Source organism: Carcharodon carcharias, chromosome 2 (assembly GCF_017639515.1).
Source record: "Carcharodon carcharias isolate sCarCar2 chromosome 2, sCarCar2.pri, whole genome shotgun sequence".
Taxonomy (NCBI): domain Eukaryota; kingdom Metazoa; phylum Chordata; class Chondrichthyes; order Lamniformes; family Lamnidae; genus Carcharodon; species Carcharodon carcharias.
In genome coordinates, this window is record NC_054468.1 from 197,909,218 (window position 1) to 197,936,419 (window position 27,202).

The window sequence follows — 27,202 nt, forward strand, 5'->3', positions numbered from 1 at the left end:
ACTAATTTTCTTCAACTCCTCATTCTTCGTAGTCCCTTGGATCTCTAAATCTAGGAGATTTCCTATATCTTCCTCAGTGAAAACAGACACAAAGTAATCATTTAGCTTCTCTGCCATTTCTCTATTCCACATTATAAATTCTCCTGACTCTGGCTGTAATGGACCCACATTTGTCTTAGCAAACACTTCCTTTTTATATACCTATAGAAGCTTTTACAGTTTGTTTTTATGTTTTTTGCTAGACTGCATTCATGTTCTATTCTCCCTTGATTTTCCTTTGCTGTATTCTAAAAACCTCCCAATCCTCAGGTTCATTACTACTCTGGCAACTTTATAAGCCTTTTCTTTTAATCTTATACAATCCTTAACTTCTTTTGTCAGCCACAACTGGCTGGCATTTTTTGGGTTTTTGCACCTTGAAGGAATGTATAGGTGCTGTAAGCTATGTAATAGTTCTTGAAGACTATCCATTGCCTATGTACTGTCATACCTTTTAATGTATTTTCCCAATCCACCTCAGCCAATTTGTCCCTCATGCCTTCATAATTTCCTTTATTCAATTATAACACCCTTGCCTCAGAGTGAACTGCCTCACTTTCAAACATAATGTAAAATTCTATCATATTGTGGTCATTCATCCATTAAGGTTCTTTTGCAACAAGATTATTAATTAGCTTCTTTTCATTACATATTACTAGGTCTAAAATAGCCTGTCCTCTAGTTCGGCTCCTCAACATACTGCTCTAGAACACTCTACACTCTCCAGAAACTCGCCTTCCACAGTATTAGTGCTCAATTGGTTAACTCAGTCTATGTGCAGATTGAAGTCACCCATCATTACTGTATTGTCCATGCTACATGCTTCTGTCATTTCCTGATTAATATCATGCTGCACATTACCACTACTGTTTGGTGGCCTATGAACAACTCCAACCAATGTCTGCTGCCCTTTGCTGTTTCTTAGCTCCACCCAAACAGATTCCACACATTGTTCTTCCGATCTGAGATCCTCCCTTACTAATGCACTAATCCCCTCCCTTATTATCAGCAAAATTCCACCTCCTTTCCCTTCTTGTCTGTCCTTCCTAAAGGCTGAATATCCTTGAATATTCAGCTCCCAGTCTGGGTCACCATGCAGCCATGTTTCCATAATGGTAATTATATCATACCCATTTAACTCATTTTGTGCGCATTCAGGTAGAGTGCCATTAACTTTGTCTTTGTGACATCACTTCACATTCAAAGCATACTCAATGCTTTGCTTTGTTTCTCCTGCTTTCTAGTCTCACTATTACTTCCTGTGCAGAAAGGTTTCACATCTGAGTGACACAAACACTGCTCATCAGAACAAGGAGCCACAGGCAGGGGGACATTCTTGGGAGTTTATTGACAATAGTGAACAGTATGTACAAGTGATTAACACCCATGCTCAGGCTGTGCAACTACATCCTCTTAACTTTCCTAATCCTGCTGCAACGTCTTGGTGCTCCCCAGACATCGTCAGTGGAGGTGGAGGCAGCCTGCTGACTTCTCTGACCTGTCTGTGATTACCTTGGCAGGTGCCCTCTGGAGGTCTGCTTTCACGGTCCTGCTGTGTGGCACCTTCCTCGGCCTATGGAGCTGGTGCTGCTGAGGTCACAGGAAGAGGGGATTCAGATGAGCCAGACACTCTGAGTCACCTGGACCAATGACCCTGAGGGGTACACCTGCTGATCCTCCTCGCTATGGGTGTCCAAGGGTCCCTGACTGACTCCTCGAGGAGAAGGGGTAGCTGGAGTGAGATCAAGCTGCCTAGCACCCCCCTCGCATACGCACTGTTGGAGGCCAACTATGGTGTCAGCGATGGAGTTCAGCCTGTGCAGCAATGCAGGAGCAACGTCCTGGACCAAGGTCCCCTTGGTGGCCACCATCATATCAGTGTTGACCTCAATGCATTGGCATGTCGGCACTATCAGCTCAGCCTGAAGGCAGACGGACTCCTCCATCACACCTTGCAATCTGAGGAGTGCAGCGGACATCCCTTCCTGATGTTCCCGAGCTTGCCTCTTGCAGCTTCAGCAACTGTGATATGACCGAGTCCAGAGGCTAATCATCTTACTTGGACTCAGCAAATTTCTGGCCTCCAGCAGTCCCCCACATGCTGGATACCTGGGAAGCCCCTGCCGCTGCCTGCTGTAGATCAGACATTGCGATGTACTCACCAGATTGTGATCCCGAGGCTACTGTAAAGCTAGGTCCCACTGAGGTGTGTGTCTGCACTGTTGGAGGGTATGAGTGAGCGCAGTGATGGGACTTCAAGGTGGGTGTCTCCAGATTCCTCTTCAGAGGTTTCTTCAGGTCATGAACTCTGTTGACTGTTTCCCAGATGTGCCTGCGGAAGCAAGGAGAGATTATTAGCACATGGCAGTGGCCTTTGAAACAGGACACATCACTCACAGCATGGTTGTCGGATGGATGTTGCAATGCTGAATCCTCACTTGATAGGGCACTGCTGACCTCACCGTCGGCACAGGAATGGTCCAGATCTTCACTGGCTAGCTGGATGGCTCTGTTTTCAAAGTCCATGAGGACCTTGATTTCAAGCTTTCCTCCACCGGTGTACGACCTCTCCCTCTTTTATGCCAGCTTGTCCTGCATGACTAGCAATGGAGAAAGTATAAGCAGCATGCCTGCCAGGCCAGATTATATGTATGCCAGGCATTTGTGGGTGGTGAGTGGTCCCTTGGACGAGATGAGGACAATGAAGGTGTGTGTGAGAGAGTGAATCTTGATGTCCCTGGAATCAGCAGTGAGTGAGAGCCCTGTGGATGTGTGATGGGTTTGTGAGTATGAGAGTTGAGAGTGATGAGAAGAGTGACTTACTCCAATGGAATGGAGATCATTCATCCTCTTTTGAAGGGCCTTGGTGTTGACTGCTGCTGCCACCACCTTCCAAGCCGGATTAGTGAGGTTGCTGCCCATCTTACCCCCATCCAGAGCGGAGGTAGAGGACATCATGGCGAGCCTCCACAGCATCCAAAAAGCGCTCAATGGACGGATCATTGAGCCTGGGGGCTGCAATTCTTTTGCCTTTCAAGGCCATGTCTTCTTTGCAGCAATTGTGGGCTTCAAACATTGAGAGGTGTGCATGCGGCTGTCCCTTTAATATGGCGTGATGAAGCGGCAAGGTGATTGCGTGGCGAGTGAATGAGAGCCCACCATGGAAACAGAGTGTTTCCTGAGGATGCATAATTAATGCGGCGGGTTTGGCACAATATGACGTAAAAAGCAGCCATTGTCGTTTTACCCACCCACTACCTCACCGTGCAAATCTTAGTCTTAATCTCAAGTTTTAAATTGTATCAAATAAGAGAAGTGCCAATGCAGCTGTTCCTATAATCTGCTCAACATTAAGATGTTCATTAATCTTTGTGTTTTCACCCAACATTCTACATTTGTGTGCACTTTAAAATTTCACATCTTTTAGAAAAATGGACATTTTGCAATGCCTAAATCACTGGCATAATTAGTTGTACAACTTATTTTATTTTGGGACTGTATTGTTGAAGAACATAAGATTCAGGGAATCAACCCACAAAAATATTAATAACAAGCCTATATATTTCCTAATAACATCAATAATTTGCTGTTTATATATGCTGAGTGCATCCTATGCACATGTTATGTCAGTCAAATAATGAGCATGCAGGAGATCTGTATAATTCGCTCATGCTTATGTTATTCATGAGTTGTGCTGTTCCCTTTGTATAGAGTAAAGTTGAGACTCCATTTGTAACTGTATGCTTACTATACCCTATAGTAGGGGCCCTTAGTCAATACAGTAACCAAATTAAAATTAGAAATGTAGGAGGGCTGAAAACAAGTTGAGCCCTTGGATTTAAAATCCTCTTCAAAAGTAAACACTATCATACAACACTATTCAAAAAAAATCTCAGCACTTACACTTCTGTATGGGCTAATGGTGCTTTATTTTAAGAATTGCCTATGATGTGGCACAGTGCTGAATTAATCTCAACCAGTTTGGAGGAATTTAAAATCAGCCTCAGTGCCTCTGGTTTAACGATAGGGGAAAATTCAGCAGGGCTTGTCATTTCTGATCAGCTAGATAGTATTTGTTAAGTGAGGGCAGTATGTGGCTTTGCTATGATGCCCCCACAGTTAAATAGTTTGGCGACACTTGCTGTCCAAGCTCAAGTTAAAAAATTATTCACTTGGGTTACTTACCCAGGTGATTGCCAGCAGCCAGGCAATAATGCCTCATCATGAACCACCACAAAAGTGAGATGGGGGAAATTACAAAGACCGGAATAATAATTTTGGTCAGCTTTTGCTAACCTGGCATAATAAACTATAAAAATTGTTTGCATGAAGATGAAATGATCACAGCTTTGATTTGTATTCGATGACAGATAAATAAAAATGTTTAACTTCCAGTGCAGTTGTTTTATTATGGATTAACTAAAACTATTCTATTTTAATAATAGCTGGCAAAGTTATTTCCCATGAAAATGTTATTGATTTTTATTTAATAAACAATTGTCATGATTAATATTTTAGTTGAGTTGCAATCAAGCATTAATGATCCACATAACACTGTGTGTTGCAGTCCAACATGACAGTAAGCTGCCAGTAAAAGTAAAAACTGAAGAAAAAATTCACAGTATATGTAATAATATTTTGTATATAAAGATTGATTTTTGAAGCTGTAATCTTATCTGAGTTCACTAGGAGGTTGGTTAACCATTTAAATTTCACCTGTGTAATTTGTTATTGTCTGAATTCCTTGATGAAAGGGTTGCCTTCTGAGCGCTCCCAGATTCTTCTATTTTATATTCAGTGGTGATTTGGCATTTCACTTTGTTTTGAAAATAATGTTGATTAGGTTTGGAGCATGTCTGAAATAATTAAATTAATCCTACGGCTTGGATTTAATCAAACTAAACGTAGATTGAATTCAACAGTTCAAGATTTATTTTGTTTAAATTCTGATAACATTCGAATTAAGGGGATTTAAATTCTACAGTTGGCACATAGTTTAATGTTAATTACTTGTGCTCACAAATGAGGTTGAACTTCGTTTTGCTTTGTAGATAATGGTAACCGTCCACAGTGCACCAGAAAGAAAGACTTTTGTTTGTTTTATTTTTACTTGTTAGTATCTAGTCACATATGCAGTTGTGCATGTTTATGCTAAGAAAACAACAATTAATTTATTAAGAATATTGTAGTCAATGTTGTTTTCTTTTAGAATGAACTTGGAAGTAATATACTCAGTATTGCTGAAAAAAGAGACGTCAAAGGTTCTCGTCTTGCACTCATCAGGACGCTTTGCAAGAATACCATATAAGGGAAAAGCAATTTATACAGCATGAGAAGAGAGTGCTGATTGTTTGGCAAGTAGACTTTTTTTTAATTCATTCCTGGGATGTGGGCTTCATTGGCTGCGCCAGCATTTATTGCCCATCCCTGATTGCCCTTGAGAAGGAGGTGGTGAGCTGCCTTCTTGAACTGCTAGAGTGCATATGGCATAGGTATACCCACAGTGCGGTTAGGAAGGGAGTTCCAGGATTTTGACCCAGCGACAGTGAAGGAACGGCAGGTGATATATTTCCAAGTCAGAATAGTGAGTGACTTGGAAGAGAACTTCCAGGTGTTGGTGTTCCCATCTCTTTGCTGCCTTTCTAGATGTCCTTCTAGATGGTAGTGTTCATGGGCTTGGAAGGTGCTGTCGAAGGAGTCTTGGTGAATTCCTGCAGTGCATCTTGTAGATGGTACACACTGCTGCTGCTGTGCATCGGTGGTGGAGGGAGTGAATGTTTGTGGATGTGGTGCCAATCAAGCAGGCTGCTTTGTCCTGGATGATGTCAAGCTTCTTGAGTGTTGTGGGAGCTGCACTCATCCAAGCAATTGGAGAGTATTCTATCACACTCCTGATTTGTGCCTTGTAGATGGTGGCCAGGCTTTGGGGAGTCAGGAGGTGAGTTACTCGTCGCAGGATCCCTAGCCTCTGACCTGCTCTTGTAGCCACAGTATTTATATGGCTAGTCCAGTTCAGTTTCTGGTCAATGGCAATCCCCAGGATGTTGATAGTGGAGGATTCAGTGATGGTAATGCCATTAAACATCAAGGGCTATAGTTGAATTCTCTCTTTTTGGAGATGGTCATTGCCTGACACTTGTGTGGCGCAAATGTTACTTGCCACTTGTCAGCCCAAGGCTGGATGTTGTCTAGTTCTTGCTGCATTTGGACATGGACTGCTCATTTTTTGATTTGATCTGTTTATGCCGCTATATTGCTTCAATAGATGACCGCACCATAAACACTACTTGTTTGAAACATGTCTGCACCATAAACTCACTTGAGCGGAAGTGGTTTAGCAACACAATTAATGATGCCACTAACCATGTCACAAATCTCTCTGACCATGTACTTTCAGAAAACAAGGATTTTGTTTGTGCACATAGTTTCACTTTTAGTGTGTCTTCATCCCAAATCAAATGGGAAGAGGTATTTGCTGAACGTTCTACTCCCAACAATCACCACAAACCAGCATCCACTGAAGATGCTGAATCCCTGAAAGCGTGCCCAGCTGATCCAGTGCACGCATATTGCGGGATTCCGAATGATCTGTCTGACTTTCACGTCTTACAGCATTGCGAGACCTTAAGATCAACCTGGACATAGACAACAGTCAGCCTGACAAAGGAGACAGGAATAGTCACCCTTAACAAGCGTGACCATATCAATAAAATGCATGCCATTCTTAATGATGGGTCCAAATTCATATCCGTTGGAGCTGACCAGACAGCCTTGCTTGAAAATAAACTAAAATAGTCACTTGCTGTACTTGAGTAAAAGCAGCGAGCTGCCATGTGATATATATAACAGCGGTTTGCTGTGTCTGCGTATGTATGAGCTGCCCAAGACATACAAAAGTGATGTCCCTTTATGCCCTACCTTATCTATAACCGGTTCTGCACAACATGAATGGCCAAATGGTTGGGTGAATTGTTAAAACCAGGTTTGAGCAAATTTTCCACATACACGGTGAAGGATTCCTCCACGTTTATGAAGGACTTGCATGTCGATAGCAGTGCTGTGTCCATATGCTCATTTGACATTGCTAGCCTATTCATCAATGTTCCACTGAAGGAAGCCATAGATATTTGCACTGCAGCACCATATGATGGCGATCTAGACCCATCATCATTGCATGAATCAGTATTCATTGAACTTATGAACTCGACATCTGCGCAATTGAGTTCAGTTTTAATGACACCATATATGCCTAAATAGATGGTGTTGCTATGGGATCCTTTCTAGGCCCAGCTCTTGGAAACATCTTTGTTGGGTTCCATGAGAAACATGGAATGACACCTAACCTCCTACCCCTTGCATATTGCTGATATGTGGATGATACGTTTACTTTATTTAAATCTGCAGCTACATGTAACAATTTTCTTACATGTCTTAATGGGCTCCATCCTGTGCTCAAATTCACCTTTCACATGAACTCTGCTTCCTTGAGGAATCTGCCTGGGGGTTCTCTACCATGGTCTGCCCCAAGCCTACCTTCACTAGTCAATATACATGTTGGGATTCTTACAGTTCCACATACTCTCAGATTGGTCTTATCAGCAACTTTGTAAATAGGCCCGAGCCATTTGCTCACCATGCAAGCTTGATGCTGAAATAGGGCACATCAAAGGCATCCGGCGGGATAGTGGCTACTCTGATCAGATCATTTTGTGCTATATATCATGAAAACTCATGAACGGGCCTAAGACTGTCACTATCAGCCCTGAAAGGTGCCTACTCTATCTCAGATTACCTTGGAAGGGCAAGCTATCTCAAAAATTTGAGCAACAGGTGAAGATAGCTGTTTCACGCTGCTACTATGCAAGTCGCCACTAACAGGATGCTGCCATCAAGCCAAAAAGATGTTCTGCCTATCACAAAGAAATAATGTGGGTATATGAATTTCAACGCCAGTAAACTGCTAGGTGTGTAAGCTTACGTCCCAAAGACTGGCAAATCGTATCAAACAGCATTCCTCAGCCACTGTTCACAACAGGCAAGGTACAGACCATACCCAACCAGCCTGTGCTTGCAAAACTTAAAACACAGTATGCAACATGAGATGTGATTCTACGATTGGACAACAGTTGCTAAATAGTCCTCAGTGTGCTAAGAATTATGCTGACAGACAATTTAAGTTGTCAATTGGGCTTGCAGTGTGGCGCATTTGCTATTACTGGATGCTACATATATTAATATACAGGGACCTGTTCTTTGCAGACAGAAAGAACATGTACATGCATTGCGCCTGTTTCAGCTAAACAAAATAAGTGACAGCCATTCGCTGACTCAAACCAATTGATTTAAAATTCAGACAAAGCTTGTTAACTGTCAGTCATCATCAATTGGTGCATCCTCCATGGCAACGCCTCTGCCAATCAGAGTCCAGTTGCCAACCAATCAGCTTTGTCTTCTCATACAGTATAAATTGTTGTTTTCCCCTATTATTGGTATTCTTGCAAAGTGTCCTGATGAGTACAAGATGAAAAGCTTCAACATGTCTCTCTTTTCAGCAATACTCAAGTTCTGTGGTAACAAATGACTATTAATATATTTCAATAATTAATCATATGTGCCTGTATATCTATCATTTTTCCTTTGTAGTATACCAGTCAATCAGCATTCTACTTTCCAATATTTATTTTTGGTTTCCCTGATTAATAATTGTTTATTTAACCTGGTATGGACTTTCTTTATAACTTAACTCTAATACAGTCAACCTCACATGTATGAATGACAAACGACAGGGTATTGTAAAATTACACATGATTGGAACTACTTTTAATTTGCGAATCTAATTTTTCAGATATTACAAGTCGCGTACAAGGACCACTAATGGTAAGTGCAGTTTGTTAGAAATATTTATCAAAAAATGAACAACTAAGCCTGTGGTTATTCTGATTTGTTTAATTCTGTTCAATGTATCATAAATGTTAAGTACATAAAATAAGTAGTTCCTGACAAAAGTCGGCAGGCTGAAAAGCACCTGAGGATTTATGTGATAAGCAGCTTTTGAGTGGTGTCCTACTTTCTTGATTGAGCATCAAATCCCAAGTGGTATACTTTACTCATTTGAACAAAGATGAACTCTTTTAGACATTAAATAGCCTTTTATCCCGATCAGCAATTTGAGCATCTCATTTATTGGTCAGGGCTAGGGGCAAGAGAGATTTTATTAGCTGGAGAGAAGAATTAAACCTGACCTCAAAGTGATTTAAGATATGGAATTTTGCTTTTTTTATTTCGAAATTTAATTTCATGGCACACTTGTTGCTAATGGGAATGGACAGTCTCAAGATGTTTGGATAAGATTTTCGTCCCTGTGAAAATTGAATTAACCCTTAGAAAATGTTCTCACATCTGCCATTCCTAGCAAATAGATGATGTTATTTTTTCTAATTGCAAGTTGACAAGGAAAATGCTCACAAAAAAATGCCTTTCACCTGGCTTAATTCTTTTTTTATCTTTTTTGTTTGGTACTGTACGCTATACGACATTATTTACCCTCTTTGTTGTAATATAATGCTTTATAAAATTTACTGAATATTTAGTGCTATTTTAATTTTTTTTATTCCTTCATGGGATGTGGGCACCGCTGGCAAGGCCAGCATTTGTTAGCCATCCCTAATTGCCCTTGAACTGAGTGGCTTGCTCGGCCATTTCAGAGGGCAGTTAAGAGTCAACCACATTGTGGTCTGGGGTCACATGTAGGCCAGACCAGGTATGAGTGGCAGATTTCCTTTCCTAAAGGGCGTTTGTGAACCAGATCGGTTTTACAACAATTGATGATAATTGTCACGGCCACCTTTACTGAGACTAGCTTTCTATTCCAGATTTATTAACTGAATTCAAATTCCACCAGCTGCTGTGGTGGGATTTGAATTCATGTCGCTAAAGCATTAGCCAGGGTCTCTGGATTACTAGTCCAGTAACATTACTACTACACTACCATCTCCCCCAATTTTATCCAAATTGCTAAAATTAATGCACAGGTGAAACGGAAAGTTATCTCTTAATTCATCAATCAAATATCTAATTGATTAAACATGATCATGAACATATCAAATACAGTATGATTCAGTCCATAAGTAACAACAAGGAATTAGTAAGCAGCAGAGAGCTATCAATCCCAAATGAATAAGTTCTAATCATGCCCCTGCTGTTCTAATCCAGATAGTCAAGCAATGAAGGACAGAACTGGAGCCTATCGTTCTTATAGTTTACAAACTTTAATTTACAGAGAGACACATACAAACATGCACCTCCAAACCCAATACCAACAGTTTCTGTTTGTCCTATATATAGGGATTCAAGTGAATTCCCAGTTAATGCCCACACTTGAACACAATTAAATGCTTAATTAATATGCAGTTAACACCTGCAAGTATCAAGTCACTCGAAAATGTCATGAAGTTGGTTTGACCCATGACCCTAAATGTTTGCCTCACTGAAAAGTAACATTCATCATATAAACCATTGATTCTAAATAAAATTTTTATGACTGTACAATGATGTAAACCACTTCTGTGAAGTCCAAGCATGATGATCAATTCTGGATACCCTCATGTCTCCTGTGTCCTTGCCTCTTTTGTCCTCTCCCGTGCAAACCTTTGACATCTCCCTTGTTGCTTCTGCTTCTCCTCTGCTTCCTCATTTGAGAGCTTGAACGCTGAACCCAGCGACATGCCCATGTTTAGGAATTATATCAAGAAAAATCAGAGAACAGTTGTAGCCCTCCACAGACTCTCTCTTCCAAAGTACTTAATAGCTAACCAATATCCAAAACAGCCAAGAACGTTGGCCAAAAGAACCCTTCTAGCCTAACATCAGTGATTTTACTTAGTCTGGGTGAGGATTCCTTTAAATTCAGGTTCTGAAAGCTCCTTCCCACGTGTTCCTCCCATGATATGCAGGACAGGTACAGGAAATTGCTTGAGGCGCACACAGACAAGACAGCAGTTTCAGGAAAGGGCTTTGATTCAGGAGCAGGACCCTAATAATATTTAAATGACATGCATTTGCAGCGTATGACCACTGGGGCGCACCTATCAAGTGTCTGGACCAATATGGTGTAGCTCGCACTTCTGACAATAAATCAGTGCATTACATTACACACTTAAATTGGACTTATTAGTGTCTGCTCTGGATCCCCGTAAACTCATAAGATGTATCACAATTTATGCACTGCAATTTGTAAAATAACCTACAGGATTTAGTTAGGCTAAAGACTTCATGGGTCTATCTTAATTGGCTCAGAAAAATTAGTGAATTAGAGCATGCTCCCTGGGATTTATCTCTGATAATTTTTGAAATTTGTCCAGGAACAAAGTAAATGAAAAGTGTGTATTTCTCCAATTGATTGTCTCAAGGAAAAGTCATCCACAAGGATTGATTTTTATATCTAAAATGGCAGAGGCATGATTACTTCTTCTAAAAAAAATTCTCATGTTCTTTCAATATCTATACGTTGCCAAAGAAAGAAAATCCAAGAAAGACAACTGTTTGCTAAAAGATACTCTTTTATCTGTGACGTGAATGTCTAGACAAAATCCAAATAAATTTTGCAGGGACAAAGCGAATTAAAGGCCATATGAACCAAATGCTAGAAATAGCAAATTTAACAAATGAGAGAGATCTTTGGCTTGGACTGTTTGCTGCCATTTATTTCAGAGCACTGACCATTTCTCATACCTGGCTAATGGAAAAGGAATGTCGACAGGCATCAATGCAATCCAGCCTGGCACCATTCCGGTCATCAAGAGACAACGACCAAACTGGATTGATGCCCCGGATGATGGCTTTTTTATGGTTACTGAGGAAACAAGGTGGGATTCCTGGTTAACAAATAGAACTTTCTTTTTGAAATAAGTAAATGCAAAAATCCTATATCGCTTTCACTTTAAAATCAGGGAAATTTCACATATTCACCTGTTTCAGGCCTTCTTGTAAAGCAAAAGATATAATTATCACATTTGACAGTTTTTAGTACATGCACTACTTTTTCATTGGTAATTTAATTCAAATATCTAAAATACTATGAAGTTTAACAGAATGATGCTGATACACAGTGTTAATGGATGTTTCTAATTATAAATTAGAAGTTTGCATGTTTAATCATAAACTAGTGACATCGTGATTACCCAAGACTTGCTTGTTGGATACCATGCACGCTTTGACAGAACTTTTTTTTACGCAGGCTACATTTGATAACCCCGAAAATGAGTGTGAGGATCGCGATGTACAATTATTCTGTGTCCGTTGAGTTTAATACAGGCAGCATGCCAAGTTCATGAAGCCTGATAATTATCATTATTGCAGTGTCCAGCCAGAGCTACCTGAATGGCAGAGTGCTTCAGTAGGGGGTGAGTGTGGTGAAAGGCGAAATGCATTGTCCTGGAAAAGGTGCTGGGAGTCATTGTGCAAGTCATTCTGACTTGGAAAATGTAGGAGAGCACAGACTCCAAGGTGCCCTGAGGCCTCAATAGAAAGAGACGGAAAGGAGAAGAAGCACAGTGTATCCACATAGGTCCAGGAGGCCCTCCAGAAAAGGTTCAGAAGGCAATGGGAGCAGATGGCCGTGGAGGTGAATGCCAGGAATCGAGCCCTGAGGCTCTGGATTCAGTGCCATAAAAAGTTTAGTACTTTCATGTAAATGGCCAAGGTTAGCACATGCATTTTCAGATATCATATCCTACTAATTGCACCACTAACCTCAAACACTGATCAATTCACTGCACTCCCATCACACACCTACCAACAATTTCAAGCAATCAGAACTCCTGCCAAATAGTTGTTGGCTCCAATGCCCCCTCATATGCTTAGTATTGCTGCGAGCCTCACACCCACAGCCCATCAACCATGGCAGCCATATCACCCAAACACACTGCACTACACTTACTGATACAATTCCCTCTCTGGCAGGACAAGAGCTAACTTTAGGGAGGCATGCCTACATGTCCTAATTCCCAGGAGGAGATGATGCTGGCCATTATTGAGTGGCCTTGCTATGAATAGTGGCAGAGCTTGAAACTAAAGATGATGATGTGTTCCTCATATTTAATCCTACTCCTCACACCCCATCACCTCTTAATCCACACACTGTTCAGATGAACAAGCCGCAGATGGTCTAAGCCTGCACATCTTACTTTTCCCCTGTTCCGCTCCCTGCACCACAACCTTATCCTTATACTTTTTCCCTTTCAGATGCCCAAAGAGATTAACACAGGTAAATGTGAGGTTATTCATTTAGGTAGGAAGAATAGAAAAACAGTTTTTAAAAAAAAATTAAAAACTATTAAATGTTGGTAAGGATTTGGATGTCCTTGTACATGAAATAGAGAAAGTTAAGAAATAAAAACAAAATTCTGGAAAAACTCAGCAGGACTGGCAGCATCTGTGGAGAGATAAATAGTTAGCATATCAAGTCCATATGACTCTTCAGAGACTTCTTCAGCGTCATACAGACTCGAAACGTTAACTCTGTTTCTCTCACCACGGATGCTGCCAGACCTGCTGAGTTTTTCCAGCATTTTCTGTTTTTGTTTCAGGTTTCCAGCATCTGCAGCATTTTGCTTTTATTCTGGAGAAATTTAGGATGCAGATTCAACGAGCAGTTAGGAAGACAAATGATGTGTTAGCCTTTATTGCAATGATGTTGGAATACAAGAATAGGAAGTGTTGTTGTAGTTGTAGAGGGCTTTGGTGAGACTACATCTGAAGTACTGTGTACAGTTTTAGCTTTTCTTTTTGTTCATGGAATATGAGCCAGCATTTATTGCTCATCCCTAATTGCCCTTGAGAAGGTGATGGTGAGCTGCCTTCTTGAGCTGCTGCGTGTGGTGTAGGGAAGGGAGTTCCAGGATTTTAACCCAGCAACAGTGAAGGAACGGCGATATATTTCCAAGTCAGGATGGTGAATGGCTTGGAGGGGAACCTCCAGGTGATGTTCCCATGTGTTAGCTGCCCTTGCCCTTCTAGATGGTAGTGGTTGTGGGTTTGGAAGGTGCTGTCTAAGGAGCCTTGGTGAGTTTCTGCAGTGGACCTTGTAGATGGTACACACTGCTGCCACTGTGTGTCGGTGGTGGAGGCAGTGAATGTTTGTGGATGGGGTGCCAAAAGCGGGCTGCTTTGTCCTGGATGGTGTCAAACTTCTTGAGTGTTGTTGGAGCTCCACTCATCCAGGCAAGTGAAAATTATTCCAACACACTCCTGCTTGTGCCTTGTAGATGGTGGTCACACTTTGGGGAGTCAGGAGGTCAGTTATTAACCACAGGATTCCTAGTCTGACCTGCACTTGTAGCCACATTATTTATATGGCTAGTCCAGTTTCTGGTCAATGATAACCCCCAGGATGTTGATATTCTGTACCTACAGAAGGATATACTAACCTCACAGGCTGTGCAGCGAAGGTTTACTAGTTTGATTTCTGAGATAAAAGCATTATCTTATAAAGAGAGATTGAATAGAGTGTGTGTTGTAGTGTGGCCTAGTCGCCTATTTGTAATAGAGTGGCAACTTTCTAAGTGGAAACATTAGGTTTATTTACAATACAGCCAGCAGCAACTACACGTGTGCTTTCAAGTCCATCTTTATCAGTGGAGGTAGCCCGCACTACTAACACATTGGTTTACACAGATCGTGTGATCTTACATCACAGGACTATTCTTAAAGGTACAGTCCAACGTTTATCAAAACTATAATTACTACATTCCTCCCTTTTAACTTTGCTGTACGTATCGTATTTACAAGTATATTTATTGCATGACATTATAATATTTACACAGGTCATGAAATTTACAAGTTCAGTCTTTCAGGTGGTTTCCTGATTTCTGTGGAACATTGCATGGAACCATGACTTCAGATTCTTTTTCAGGACCACATTCTCTGGAACTGCATGAACATCAGGTACCTCAGTGGGCACCTGCAGCTCTGTATCTTCCACTCTGATAGAGACATCAGACATGTCAGTTCTTGGTTGAGCATCTTTAGCAGGAAACACTGGTTCAGTAATGGTTACAGGTGGAACCATATCTTGTTGTGGTTTCTCTCTTTCTTAAATGGTCCACATGCTTATGGGTGATCCGGCCTTCCACTTCCACGTGGTATGATAATTGGCCCGTCACTGAACTGGCTTTACCTGGTAACAACTTCGGTCCTCCACTGAAATTCCTTACATATACTGCTTCTTCAACAGTAACTTGTCTCTCACGACTATGCAAGTCATGTGCAGTTTTTTGGTTTCCTTGACTCTTCTCCAGCTTCTCCAAATTTGGAAATATTAGGCTTGGTCTTGTCCTAAAATGGCGACTCAACAACAGTTCTGCAGGTGTTGCACCTGTCGTGTGGGGGGGTCATTCTGTAGTGAAAAAGAAAGCCAGCAAGCTTGGTTTCCAACAAATCACCTGTTAACTTCTTTATGCCTGCCTTAAAAGTTTGAACTGCCTTTTCCGCCAGTCCCTTTGATGACTGATGGTACGGTGCAGTCTTCAAATGGATGATACCATTGAGGCTGATAAATTGTTGGAACTCAGCACTCATGAATGCAGTGTCATTATCGGAACTGGGATATGTTCGTCATTCTCTTGTAAGGGCAGACAACTCAGGCTATCGGCATTTGCGATGTGAATGGCAGGCCTATGTACAAAGGTATATTCATAAGCTGCCAAAATTAGAGTCCATTGTTGTATTCTTGCTGAGGCTAAGGGTGGTATAGCCTTTTCCTTGCTAAACAAAATCAACAGTGGTTTGTGGTCTGTTACAATCGTGAAATGCCACCTGTGCACATATTGGTGAGATATTTTTATGCCAAAAATGATTGACAGACCTTCCTTTCAATCTAAGGATATCCTTTTTCAGATGTGGTTAGCGTCCTGGATACATAGCCTATTGGCCACTCTGTGCCGTTGTCCATTCTGTGAGATAGCACCGCTCCCACTCCACAGGGAGGCGCATCGCATGTTAGCACCAAGTGTTTCATCTGGTCATAATGCATGAACAGATTGTTGAGTGTAACAGCTGTTTCACTTTCAAGGAAGCTTCTTTTTGGGGTGCCTCCCAAGACCAACATTGGTTCTTTCTTAGCAATGAATGCAGAGGGGCCAGAATTTAGGTAAAAATTGCCCATAATAATCTATCATTCTGAAAAATGGCTTAAGTCCAGAGGTGTTCTTAGGTGCAGGTGCCTTTCTTATTGCTTTAACCTTCTTTTCAACTGGGTGTAACCCCTGAGAATCTACCTGGTGGCCCAAATAGATTATTTACTTAGCTTGAAAAGTGCATTTTAGCTTTTTCAGTCCCACTCTTGCTTGTGAAAAGCATTTTAGGACTTCCGCTAGGTTAGCCAAATGTTCCTTTTCAGTGAATCCGGTTTTCAGCACATCACCTAAGAAGACTACAACCTGGGGTAGTCCCTGCATTAAGCTTCCCATTGTTCTCTGAAAGATGACACAGGCTGATGAAATACTGAAAGGCAAGTGTATATATTGGTACAACCCTTTGTGGGTATTAATTGTGACGTATTCCCGGGAGACGTCATCCAACTCTAATTGTTGATATGCGTGACTCATGTCAAGCTTTGTATACATTGTCCCCCCGCTAGCTTGGCATATAGATCTTCGATTTTTGGAATGAGGTACCTGTCCAGTTTGGCTGCACTGTTGACCATTAGTTTATACCCTCCACAAATTCAGACAATCTGGTCTGGTTTAAGGACAGGGACTATGGGTGCTGCCCATTCTGAGAACTGAACCGCTTTTATAACACCCAACCTCCCTAACCGGTTCAGCTCAGTGTCAACCTTCTCTCTCAGGGCATATGGCACTGGTCTTGCTTTTAATGAAGCGCAGGGTTGCTTCTGATTCACGTAAATCTTGGCCTGCAGACTTTGGATTTTTCCCTTGAAGACGATGGCATACTTTTTAAGCAGCTCTGGTAGCCCACTTGTTCTCAACTGGAAGATTTCGGATTAGTTTAATTTAATCCCCTTTAACCAATCTTGCCCAAGAAGGCTCGGCCCTTCACCTACTACCACCATGATTGGTAGCTGTGCCGATTGGTTTCTATAATGGACAGTTACTCTGCTGATACCTTTTACTTGGATTTCTTTTGCCTGTGCACATTTTCAAACTTGGCAGATGCTTGTTCCAAATTTAATTGATGTTCACCATTATTTAAATATCTGAAAGCGTGTTCTCTAATCACTGTAGTGGAAGCTCCCATTTTTAATGGCTTACCATTCACTTTTACTGTAACAAAATTGGCTCACTCTTCTCAACTTTCATGTTAAACAATGACTAAATATCAGAATTTGTTGTTTCAGGCTCTTTTACATTGTGGATTTCATTGGGCTTCTGTTGTCTGCAAGCCTGTTTAAATCTCTTTGCACTGTCTCATTATATGTCCACTTCTGTGACAAAAGAAAAGTAACCTTCTACCTTTATAAACTGCCAATCACTAAAAGACTGATTGTTTCCACATTGGTTAAAGTTGTTCTTCAATTTAGCTGCTAAGTTATTTCTTCTTATTTTTCAGGGGCTGTTTCCCACTTTGCAGCTGAGTCTCGCTTTTATGCGCCACTTTCAGCTAACTGTTCCCACTCAATTTGGAGTATGGTGCTATTTTGCGCCCCCTTGTATTGCTTGTGGATCTCTTACAGCTTTTTCCATGGTCAGCGCTATTTCTAACACCTTCTTTAAATCTAGATTCACTTCAGCCAGCAATCTTCCCTGAATAGTGTCTTCTTATGCACTACACACTAAATGATCACTGAGCATGTCATTCAGTGTCTCACCAAATTTGCAATGTTCCATTAGTTGTTTCAGATTCGCCACGTAGCTAACAATTGTCTCACCCGGGTTCTATTTTGCAAATAGGACCGGGACCTCTGCTTGGGTTGAAAACGTCCCTTCACGAAGCCCAGCAATTCTCCGAAATTCTTTGAATCTGGGGCACTGAGTGCCTTTGAACTTTGAATCAAACTGTAGGCTTTGCTCCCACAAGCACTCAAGAGGATTGCTTGCCTCATCTCTTCCCCCGTGATTTCGTTCACTTGAAAGAAGAATGCGAGGTGTTCTATATTCTGACACCAATCGTCTGTGGCTGGCTCAAAGGGATCAATTCTACCAAATTGTGGCATTTTGGGTAAGTATATCTTCTGTTATTTTAAACGGATGTTGATACCAATCACTGGGCAAGGTACAGTACCGATTCCGATCTATCTTGATTTATCCTGATTTATCCTCATCGCCAGTTTGTTATGGTGTGGCCTGGTCACCTATTTGTAATAGAGTTGATCTGCAGACAGCTTTCCAAGTGGAAACATTAGTTTATTTACAATACAGCCAGCAGCAACTACATGTGTGATTTCGACCCCATCTCTATCTCTACACTGACTGTGGAGGTAGCCCACGCTGCTAACACATTGACTTACACAGATCTTACATCACAGGACTATTCTCAAACATACAGTCCAACATTTAACGAAATCATAATTATTACAGTGGGCCTTTACTCCTGGAGTATAGACAAGTGAGAGGTGATCTCATTGAAATGTATGAGATTATAAAAGGTGTGACAGGATAGATTCTGAGAAGCAGTTCTCCCCTATCTGGAGAACCTAGAACTGGGGGGAAGAGCTCAGGATAAATGGTCAGATATTTACACTGGGATTAGGAAAAAATTCTTCACTCAGAGGGTTGTGAATCTTTGAAATTCTCTATCCCAGAAGGCTGTGGATGCACAGCTGTTTAGTATATTCAAGGCTGAGATGATAGATCTTTGAAGGGAATCAAGGGATATGGGGATAGGACAGGAAAGTGGAGTTAAGATTAAATATCAGCCAAGATCATATTGAATGGTGGAGAAAGCTCAAAGGGCCAAGTAGTGTCCTCTTGCTCTGATTTCTTATGTTCTAATGGTCTTAAATGCTAACTGGTCAGGCAGTGCAGGAACAATATGAACAGATGAGGTCACTCAATTTCACACTCTCAGCAACAACCGCAGATACTGACACTGTGTGTGGTCTGCAGCCAGCACAGGTGGCCGCTCACCCAAGAACAAAATTACATCAGCATTTTGCTGTGGAAGACACAGATGAGTATGTTGAATTGTAGGCTACAGAAGATGATAGATTAAATTTGCACAGTGAAATGCTTGGTGAATAGAGAATCCTGTCAGAAAGCCAGTGTTCAATGTCAAGGAGAAAAGAATGATCCAAAACTAATTTGGCACAGAACTTTCCATAGCCCATCCTTTCCAGCGTGAAAATCTGATCAACTCTGTCCACACGCTTGTGGATCGAACTGTGATGCAGCATCTAATGGGCCATGTTGGAGCTTCTTTTGAAGCACGAGCAATAGCTACCCAGTGTCCAAGTGCTGCAGTGGAAGGTCAGTTTGCTGCCGTGCAAGTTCAGACTGTCACCCTGGCTGTGGATTGCGGTGTACAATGGGACTTGCAGGGCGTCACAGCAGTCCAGCGATCTGTCCTCCAACAGATTATTAGAATTGTTGAGGCATGTAAATATGCTGTCCTCTCTCAGGAAGACAGCACTTGTCTTCCCCTCTACTCCCACTCCAAGTTACGCTTGCTTCGGTCTGTCAGCCAGCCCACCCACACTGCTGCCCCTATTTGGAGATAGTGGAGTCCACAGCCCGGCTTTCCAGCTGCTTGTCCTTCGAGGCCATTTGCAGGCCCCTCCGCTGAAAGTCAGCAACCTTCCACCAGCCATGCTGCAGCCACTGAGCTTTGTAGGAACAGTAAGATAGGCAAAGGCGCAGTGAAGACAGGCACTAAAGAAATGCACGGGGGTGATTGATTGACTTTTGTATGAAATATGGCATGATGATAAATTAGATTTTTAATGTTTATTTTGTGATGGCTGCCAATTTTGCATTGTGGTGAAGCAGGTGCAGTGACAGAGACAGACAGAAGATAAATTTGAGACGGGGGAATTGGTCTGCGGTTGCTTGAGTCACACTTGGATGAGCTCTTCATGGACAGTCCGAGCAGAAAGGGGCTGTCTGGGTTGCAGCCTTCATTTCTCTTGCTCATCTTCCTACCCCTCCTCATGGGTCCTGTTCTATACAGCTGTTTGGCATATAACTGGAAGCAAGGGTTGCCCTCCTCATGATGGCAAGGTTGTGCAGTGTGTGGCAGACTACGTGCATCTTGCTACCTATTCTGCCAAGTACTACTCGGTTGCTCCAGAGAAATCCAGGCAGCAAGAGCCTTGTTTCAGCATGTCAGTGGTCTGCACTATTACATTTCATGTGGCAGCATGGTTTTAACTGTGTGCATATTGTCCACATGTGCTTGTGTTGTGCACTAGAATCATCAGCCATGTTGTCAGCAGTTACCCCTGGTCGCCCAGTGGCCTCCTTTTGGTGGGTCAAATGCAGCTGGTACAGCCGATTGCCAGAAAATTAAGGCACTGTGATTGTGGCCAGAATACAGAGTGTTGATTTGAATGATTCTCTGGCTTTGGTCACACACCAACTGCACGTTGACCAAAGGCAATGAAGTCCATTTTGTTTCCAGTAAGAGGCAGAATTGACATGTGGTGTTTGCAAATCAATATGCTTGCAGTTAATGGAACTCTGAACCCTGGGGATGCCCAGCAATCCTAGCAAAACCATATATTCTCTCTGGCAAGAGAAAATTAATGTAGTTAGCTCTCATTGAATATAGAGCCTCAGTCATCTCCCTTATCTGATAAGGGATGGCAAACCGAGAGGAGTTGCTTATATCTCCTGCTCCAGTCTTGAAGGGGTCAGACGCATAAAAGCTCATTGCCATGGTTATTTGGCAGCCACTAGCAGTGCAAGCTTGCTCTGGGGTTTAGATGAGGCTGCAGCAGATGGCAAGTTTCAGTGAGGTTACCCTTATGGAAGCGCAGGCCTCTCACATGCTGTTTGTCACTGAGGTTCAGTAGAAGAGTTGCTCCCTGGGCTAATATGGCCTCCTATTGAGAGCTCACTCCTCCTGCTCTTCCCCCTTCTCGCATCTAGCCTTGCTCTGGAAGCTTGGATGGTGTTGCGGGGAGGATGGTTATTGTTCTTACTGTTAATGCATGTACAGCTATACGTGATTGAAAGGGTGTAGGTTGAAATACTGAGCACCGAAATGACAGCACTGGTGTCATGATCTGTCTACCTTGCATACTTCCTGTGGGCATGCATGCTAACACCTTCAACGTGTGATCCATCGCAGAAGTGTGCATGCGCACCTGGGATGACATTTTGGACCACAAAGAATGGGTGCTACTGATCTGAATTTCACACTGTACAACTTCAAAAAAAATATTGTAACTTTTTTCAAATTTAGGTGTCTCTCCTCATTCATTCTTCCTCAATTTCTGTGTTGCTTGGAGCAGAGAGACAATACTATGGCACTCTGTCTACAGGCCTCTACCAACATAGCTTCATAGCTGATTGATTGGCATCCTTCGATCTGCAAACGATGATGGGAATTAAGCTTCAGAACCTTAGAAAGGTCAAAGGAGATCATCTGCTGACGACTTCTGATGGCCAAACAGGCCGATTCTGGAAAGGCAAAGTCTGACACAAGTTAGCTTTATAGCTAATTAATTAGAAATATTTAAAGCCAGTTCAGGATAACTGCCCATCTCTATATGAAAGCATCTGGCCTGTGCCCAAGATGCTTACTTTATGCCACAATCTTAGCTTGTAATTTGCATAAATAATTCTATGTTTAATCACATTTGAACACTGGAATGTCAATGCACCGAGCCACATCAAGCTTATATTGTTTAAAGATTATAATCAAACAGCAAAAAATTGAAGATGCTGGAAGTATTAAACGTTAACAAAAAAGTTCTATACACATTCAGCAGTTTTAAAATGGGCCTACACATTAACAAACCTATTCTGTCCACATAAAATGACTGACCTGAGTATTCCCAACTATTTGGCATTGCTTTGGAGTTGGAAAGCTGTGCTTGATTCAACTGTGGGTTAACTTTATTTTCTTGACACTGCGATTGTTTTACCCCTTCCCTTTCCCAAAGTGACTGACTCGTATAGTGTTGCTATTCTATTGATGCATACATCTTTCTAGTGCTTTGTTCAAGTAGACGACAAGCCCAATATTGGCAAGCTGTTCACAGTCAAGTGCAATTTTGTATATGAACATTATTTTTTATTAGGTATCATGTTGGTGATTGGGAATGGGAATGCTGGCAGAGAGGCCCTGCAGTAGTCCCAATTGTAGTTCTGATACCTCTATAGTCTTCTCCTCCCACTGAGATTACCTAATTAACCAAACCACTAATTAAACCTGGGATGATCTTGATAGGTTTGGGTTAGGATCATCACCCTGAATGATTTGGAAAAACTCAGCAGGTCTGGCAGCATCGGCGGAGAAGAAAAGAGTTGACGTTTCGCGTCCTCATGACCCTTTGACAGAACTTGAGTTCGAGTCCAAGAAAGAGTTGAAATATAAGCTGGTTTAAGGTGTGTGTGTGGGGGGCAGAGAGAGAGAGAGAGAGAGAGAGAGAGGTGGAGGGGGATGGGGTGTGGTTGTAGGGACAAACAAGCAGTGATAAAAGCAGATCATCAAAAGATGTCAACAACAATAGTACAAAAGAACACATAAGTGTTAAAGTTAAAGTTGGTGATATTATCTAAACGAATGTGCTAATTAAGAATGGATGGTAGGGCACTCAAGGTATAGCTCTAGTGGGGGTGTTTTTTTTTAAAAATAATGGAAATAGGTTTTCCCACCTATTTCCATTATTTTTAAAAAAAACACCCCCATTAGAGCTATACCTTGAGTGCCCTACCATCCATTCTTAATTAGCACATTCGTTTAGATAATATCACCAACTTTAACTTTAACACCTATGTGTTCTTTTGTACTATTGTTGTTGACATTTTTTGATGATCTGCTTCTATCACTGCTTGTTTGTCCCTACAACCACAACCCCCCCCTCCACCTCTCTCTCTCTCTCTCTCTCTGCCCCCCACACACACACCTTAAACCAGCTTATATTTCAACTCTTTCTTGGACTCGAACTCAAGTTCTGTCGAAGGGTCATGAGGACTCGAAACGTCAACTCTTTTCTTCTCCGCCAATGCTGCCAGACCTGCTGAGTTTTTCCAGGTAATTGTGTTTTTGTTTTTGTTTTGGATTTCCAGCATCCGCAGTTTTTTTGTTTTTAACCCTGAATGATTTTCTTCATAGTAGATCGTTAAAGAATAATTCTTGGAACGGATTATCTACCATTGGTGCTGAGTAGGCTGGAGATAATTAGATTGTAATAAATGCCCAATCTCCTCTCCTGCTTTCGCCCCGAAAAAACTTTACACCTATACTTTTTCTCCAGTGATTTTGCATTTTGGGGGTTCAACATAAAAATCCATGTTTTATCTAAATTTTAAGTGGCAGTTTTACTATAGATTTTGTCCATGTAACACAGCTTCACAAGATAAACTGCAGTTTTTGTAGTAAAGCAAATCAAATGAACTAAATCACGGCAGAACAACCTAAGGCCAGCAGTATAATTGCATTCGTTACTAAGCCATTTTTAAACATTTTTAAGGCTGTCCATTTAATTCCCTTTAAGTTTAATGTGGACGTTTTTGATTTTGGAACAGATGGGATAGCTCTGTCATGGGATTTGAAGCCCTCCAGATGCACAATTAGAAGGCAGTCAGAGTAAAGAGCCATTGAAGTAATTGCCAGGAGTCAATCCCTGATGACCTGGATGCAATGCTGCAATGAGTTTAATGACCTCACACATGGTCAAGGTCAGTGAATTCATCCTCAAATGAGATATCTTACCAACTCCACTGCTAGCCTCAAACACTACTCAATTCACCATATTCCCATCACTCACCTACCAGCAATTTCTATCAATCAGGGTAATGACCTAACTTTCATATGTGTTAACACGCTTTCACATACTTAACACTTTTGCAGGCCACGCACCTGCATCTCACAGCTTGCACAGTATGACAGCCACATCACCTAAACATATTGCATGGCATTTACTGACCTCTCATCTGCAGGAGAAGGTAGCACACAACCAGAGGCAGTAGGAATAAATCAGAGGCCGAGAGGCCCACCTGCATGTTCTTACCCACCAGGAGAAGGTGGTGCTCGTCATTATTAGAATTATCATTACTGAAGCCGTGGCCAGTGGTAGGGCTAAATCCATTAGAGATAATTGTACTCTCATGCCTAATGTTCCTTCTCACATCCTACCTTCTCATCATCCCATAATCTCTTCTGACCAACAAGCTACAGATGGTGTAAGCAAGCACTTCTTACTTTCCCCTGTGCCCTCACCACAGCCGTAACTTTGTGCCTGCTCCCTTTCAGATACCTAAGTGGTGCAACCTGACCAGGAGGAACACCAAGAAGTCATTGAAAAAGAAGACATGCTGCCACATGATTTCACCCTTGCAGCCACTTATTCAGATTTGCCCATAAGAGAATAGAATAGGGGCAGGATCTGCACATGGTGAGACGATGGGCACAAGTGCCCTGGGGCCAGGGTAGAGGCAAAAATAGCATATGTACCAGCTTGTTGGAGGGTGAGGTGGTAAACAAGTTCAGCCTCAGAATATTCAGATTAGAAGTTTAATGGACCAGGCTACAGAAGAAGGTTGATATGTGACACAAAGCAAGGCTTGGTGTATTGGTAGTCTGCCAGAAAGTCTGCGTTCAATGTCGAGGAACATGCAACAGTTGGTATCAACTTGGCACAGGGCTTTGTGCAGAGCTTGAGCCCATCATTTTCATCACAATTCTGATGACCAAAGCTATCAACACCATTTGTGAACCCAACCATGCAGTATGATGTGACGGTCAATGTCTCACAAACAGCTTCCACCAAAAATCTGAGTGCTGCAGTGGAGGGACGCAAGCTCCAGAGCGCTGCCATCGTAGCTCTGTCAATACCAGTGTTTAAAGGAAGGAAAAGGGTATCACAGCAGCTCAGCAATCTGCCCTCCTTTTCGGCACCACCTTGAAGGATTGGTTCTGCAGTGCATGAGCCTGCTGCCCTCTCCCAGGCTGACAGTATTCATGACCCCATTTCTGCCAGTACCCTTGCTGTTAGCTGTTAGCTGGATTGCCCAAACTGCCACTAACCATGTGGAGATGGTGCAGACTGAAGATGGGTCTTCTGGGCCCAGAACTACTTGGTATCAACCTCCAAGGTCATTTGCAGTCTCCCTCACTGAATATCAGCAACGTTCCACCAGTCGTGCTGCAGCCACAGAGGTAGCACTTTGAAGGAGCACTGAGGCAGGCAAAGGCACAAGGAAGGCAGGCGCTAATGAATGTATGAGGTTGAAGTTTGATTTGTTTGAGTGTGTATAAAATGTGGCATGATTCAATTTAGAAATTAGATTTGCAATGTTTTTTTGTGTTGGCTTTATTTTTTGCACTGTGGCCAAGAGGATAATGTGATGATCAGTGATAGAGGAAAGGTAAGGAGTGTGAGACTGTTGGTGGTTAAGAAATTGGGATTGAGATTACTGATATTACATTTGAATTAGTCCCTCCTGTACAGGCTGGGAAGAAAGAGGCTGCCTAGCTTGCAGACTCCCTTTCTCTTCCTCTTCTTCCATCTCTTTATCTTCCTCTTCTCCTCTCCTCATTCTGTTCCTCCTCAGCACCTTACCTTGATAGGTGGTGTCAAAAGATGTCCTTCATGATGGCAAAGCTGTGTAACATTCATCATACTCCACAAATCCTGAGACCCATTCAGTTGAATACGGCAGGAATCTTCCACAGTGATCCAGGCAGGAGGTTGCTTCTGCATGCCAATGGATTGCTTTACACATTTCTTGTGATAACATGGCTACCACTGCATGCACTCTGCATGCTTGTGTGTGGGTTGCAAATTTTAGTAAGCAGTCATGTCATCAGAGAAAAGCTCTTTTCACGCAGTAGTCATGCTTTAGTTTGCCATGGTGGCTAAAAGACAGCTTGCATAATGGATTGTTCCAGAATGAAGGCATTATGACTGCTGCCATGATACCAGGTATTGACCTGCCTGAAGCACTGTCTGTGGCACTTCACCAGCTGGACGTTGAGGAAGAAGAATCCCTTTCAGTATGGATACTTGGCAAAGTTGACCTGCGACACCTGCAAAGCAATATGCTTGCAGTCAATGGCACCCAATGCCATGGGGCACCTTGCCAAATCTTGTGCTTATTGATCTGCTTTTCGTTAGCAACTGGGAATTAAAGTTATCTTTCTTTGAATAGAGAGCCTCAGTGCACTCCCTTGTGCAACAGTGGACTGGAAACTGTGAGATGTTGATATCATGGCCATCACAACTTTGCCATCATGAGGGAACAGCTCTTTCCACCAATTATCATCAGCAGTGGCCTAGAAGGAGCCAGAAGCATAAAAATTCATTGCCGGTTACTTTCACAACCATTGGTAATGTGGACAGTCCTTGAGCTGTTCTGAGGTTGCAGCTGTGGCTGCAGCAAGTAGTATATTTCATTGATGACCTGTTTAGTGAAGCAAGATGTCTCAAGCATTTGTTGTGGCTGAAGTTTAGGTAGGAGAATTGCTCCCTGAATACCCAGAGCATACATACCTCCTGCGGAGAGCCCTTCCTCCCCCTACTTCCCCTTCTCTTCAATCCTTTTCAGCAGCTTATCCTACTTTGCATGGCCCTTGCTTTTTCTTGTAGTCATGCTTGATTCAAAGAGAAAGAGTGCACCTTTGTCTGAGATCAACTGGTCTGTGCAGAAGTCTTGAAGTCAGCAAATTGTCCGCCAGTACTTGGTAAACAGTGTAGACTTTTGCAACTTGAAACAACTATGAAAAGCACCAAAGACTTACAAAATTATAGCAACAACAGAAGAAAGCAGCAACTAACTTATTCGATGTTGATCCCTTTAAATAGCATTGGTGCGGGATGGGTTACTTCGATGGGTTACTTCATGCTGCTTAGCGTTTGTTTAGCTGTGCAAGGTTAAAAGAGGGCATAGCATGAAGCTCCAAAATATCATCACTGGTGTGAAGTCAGCATTGCTCACACTGATTGGTGTCATGATCTGCATGCATCTGGCGGACTTTGTGTGCGCACGTGCTAACCCCTTTACCACGATAGCATCCAGAGCCCTTTGCATCAGAACTG

The 27,202-nt window shown here is 42.2% G+C and overlaps 1 protein-coding gene across 5 annotated transcripts in view; it reads left to right on the plus strand.

Moving 5' to 3' along the window:
* mta3 (metastasis associated 1 family, member 3) overlaps positions 1-27,202 on the plus strand; it is a 269,132-nt gene that overhangs the window by 216,447 nt on the left and 25,483 nt on the right. For all 5 annotated transcript variants that reach the window (XM_041175785.1, XM_041175791.1, XM_041175799.1 and 2 more), the window contains 2 exons: positions 8,885-8,916; positions 11,749-11,903. In XM_041175785.1, coding sequence (XP_041031719.1) covers positions 8,885-8,916; positions 11,749-11,903 — 187 coding nt within the window. The remainder of the gene's footprint in view (positions 1-8,884; positions 8,917-11,748; positions 11,904-27,202) is intronic.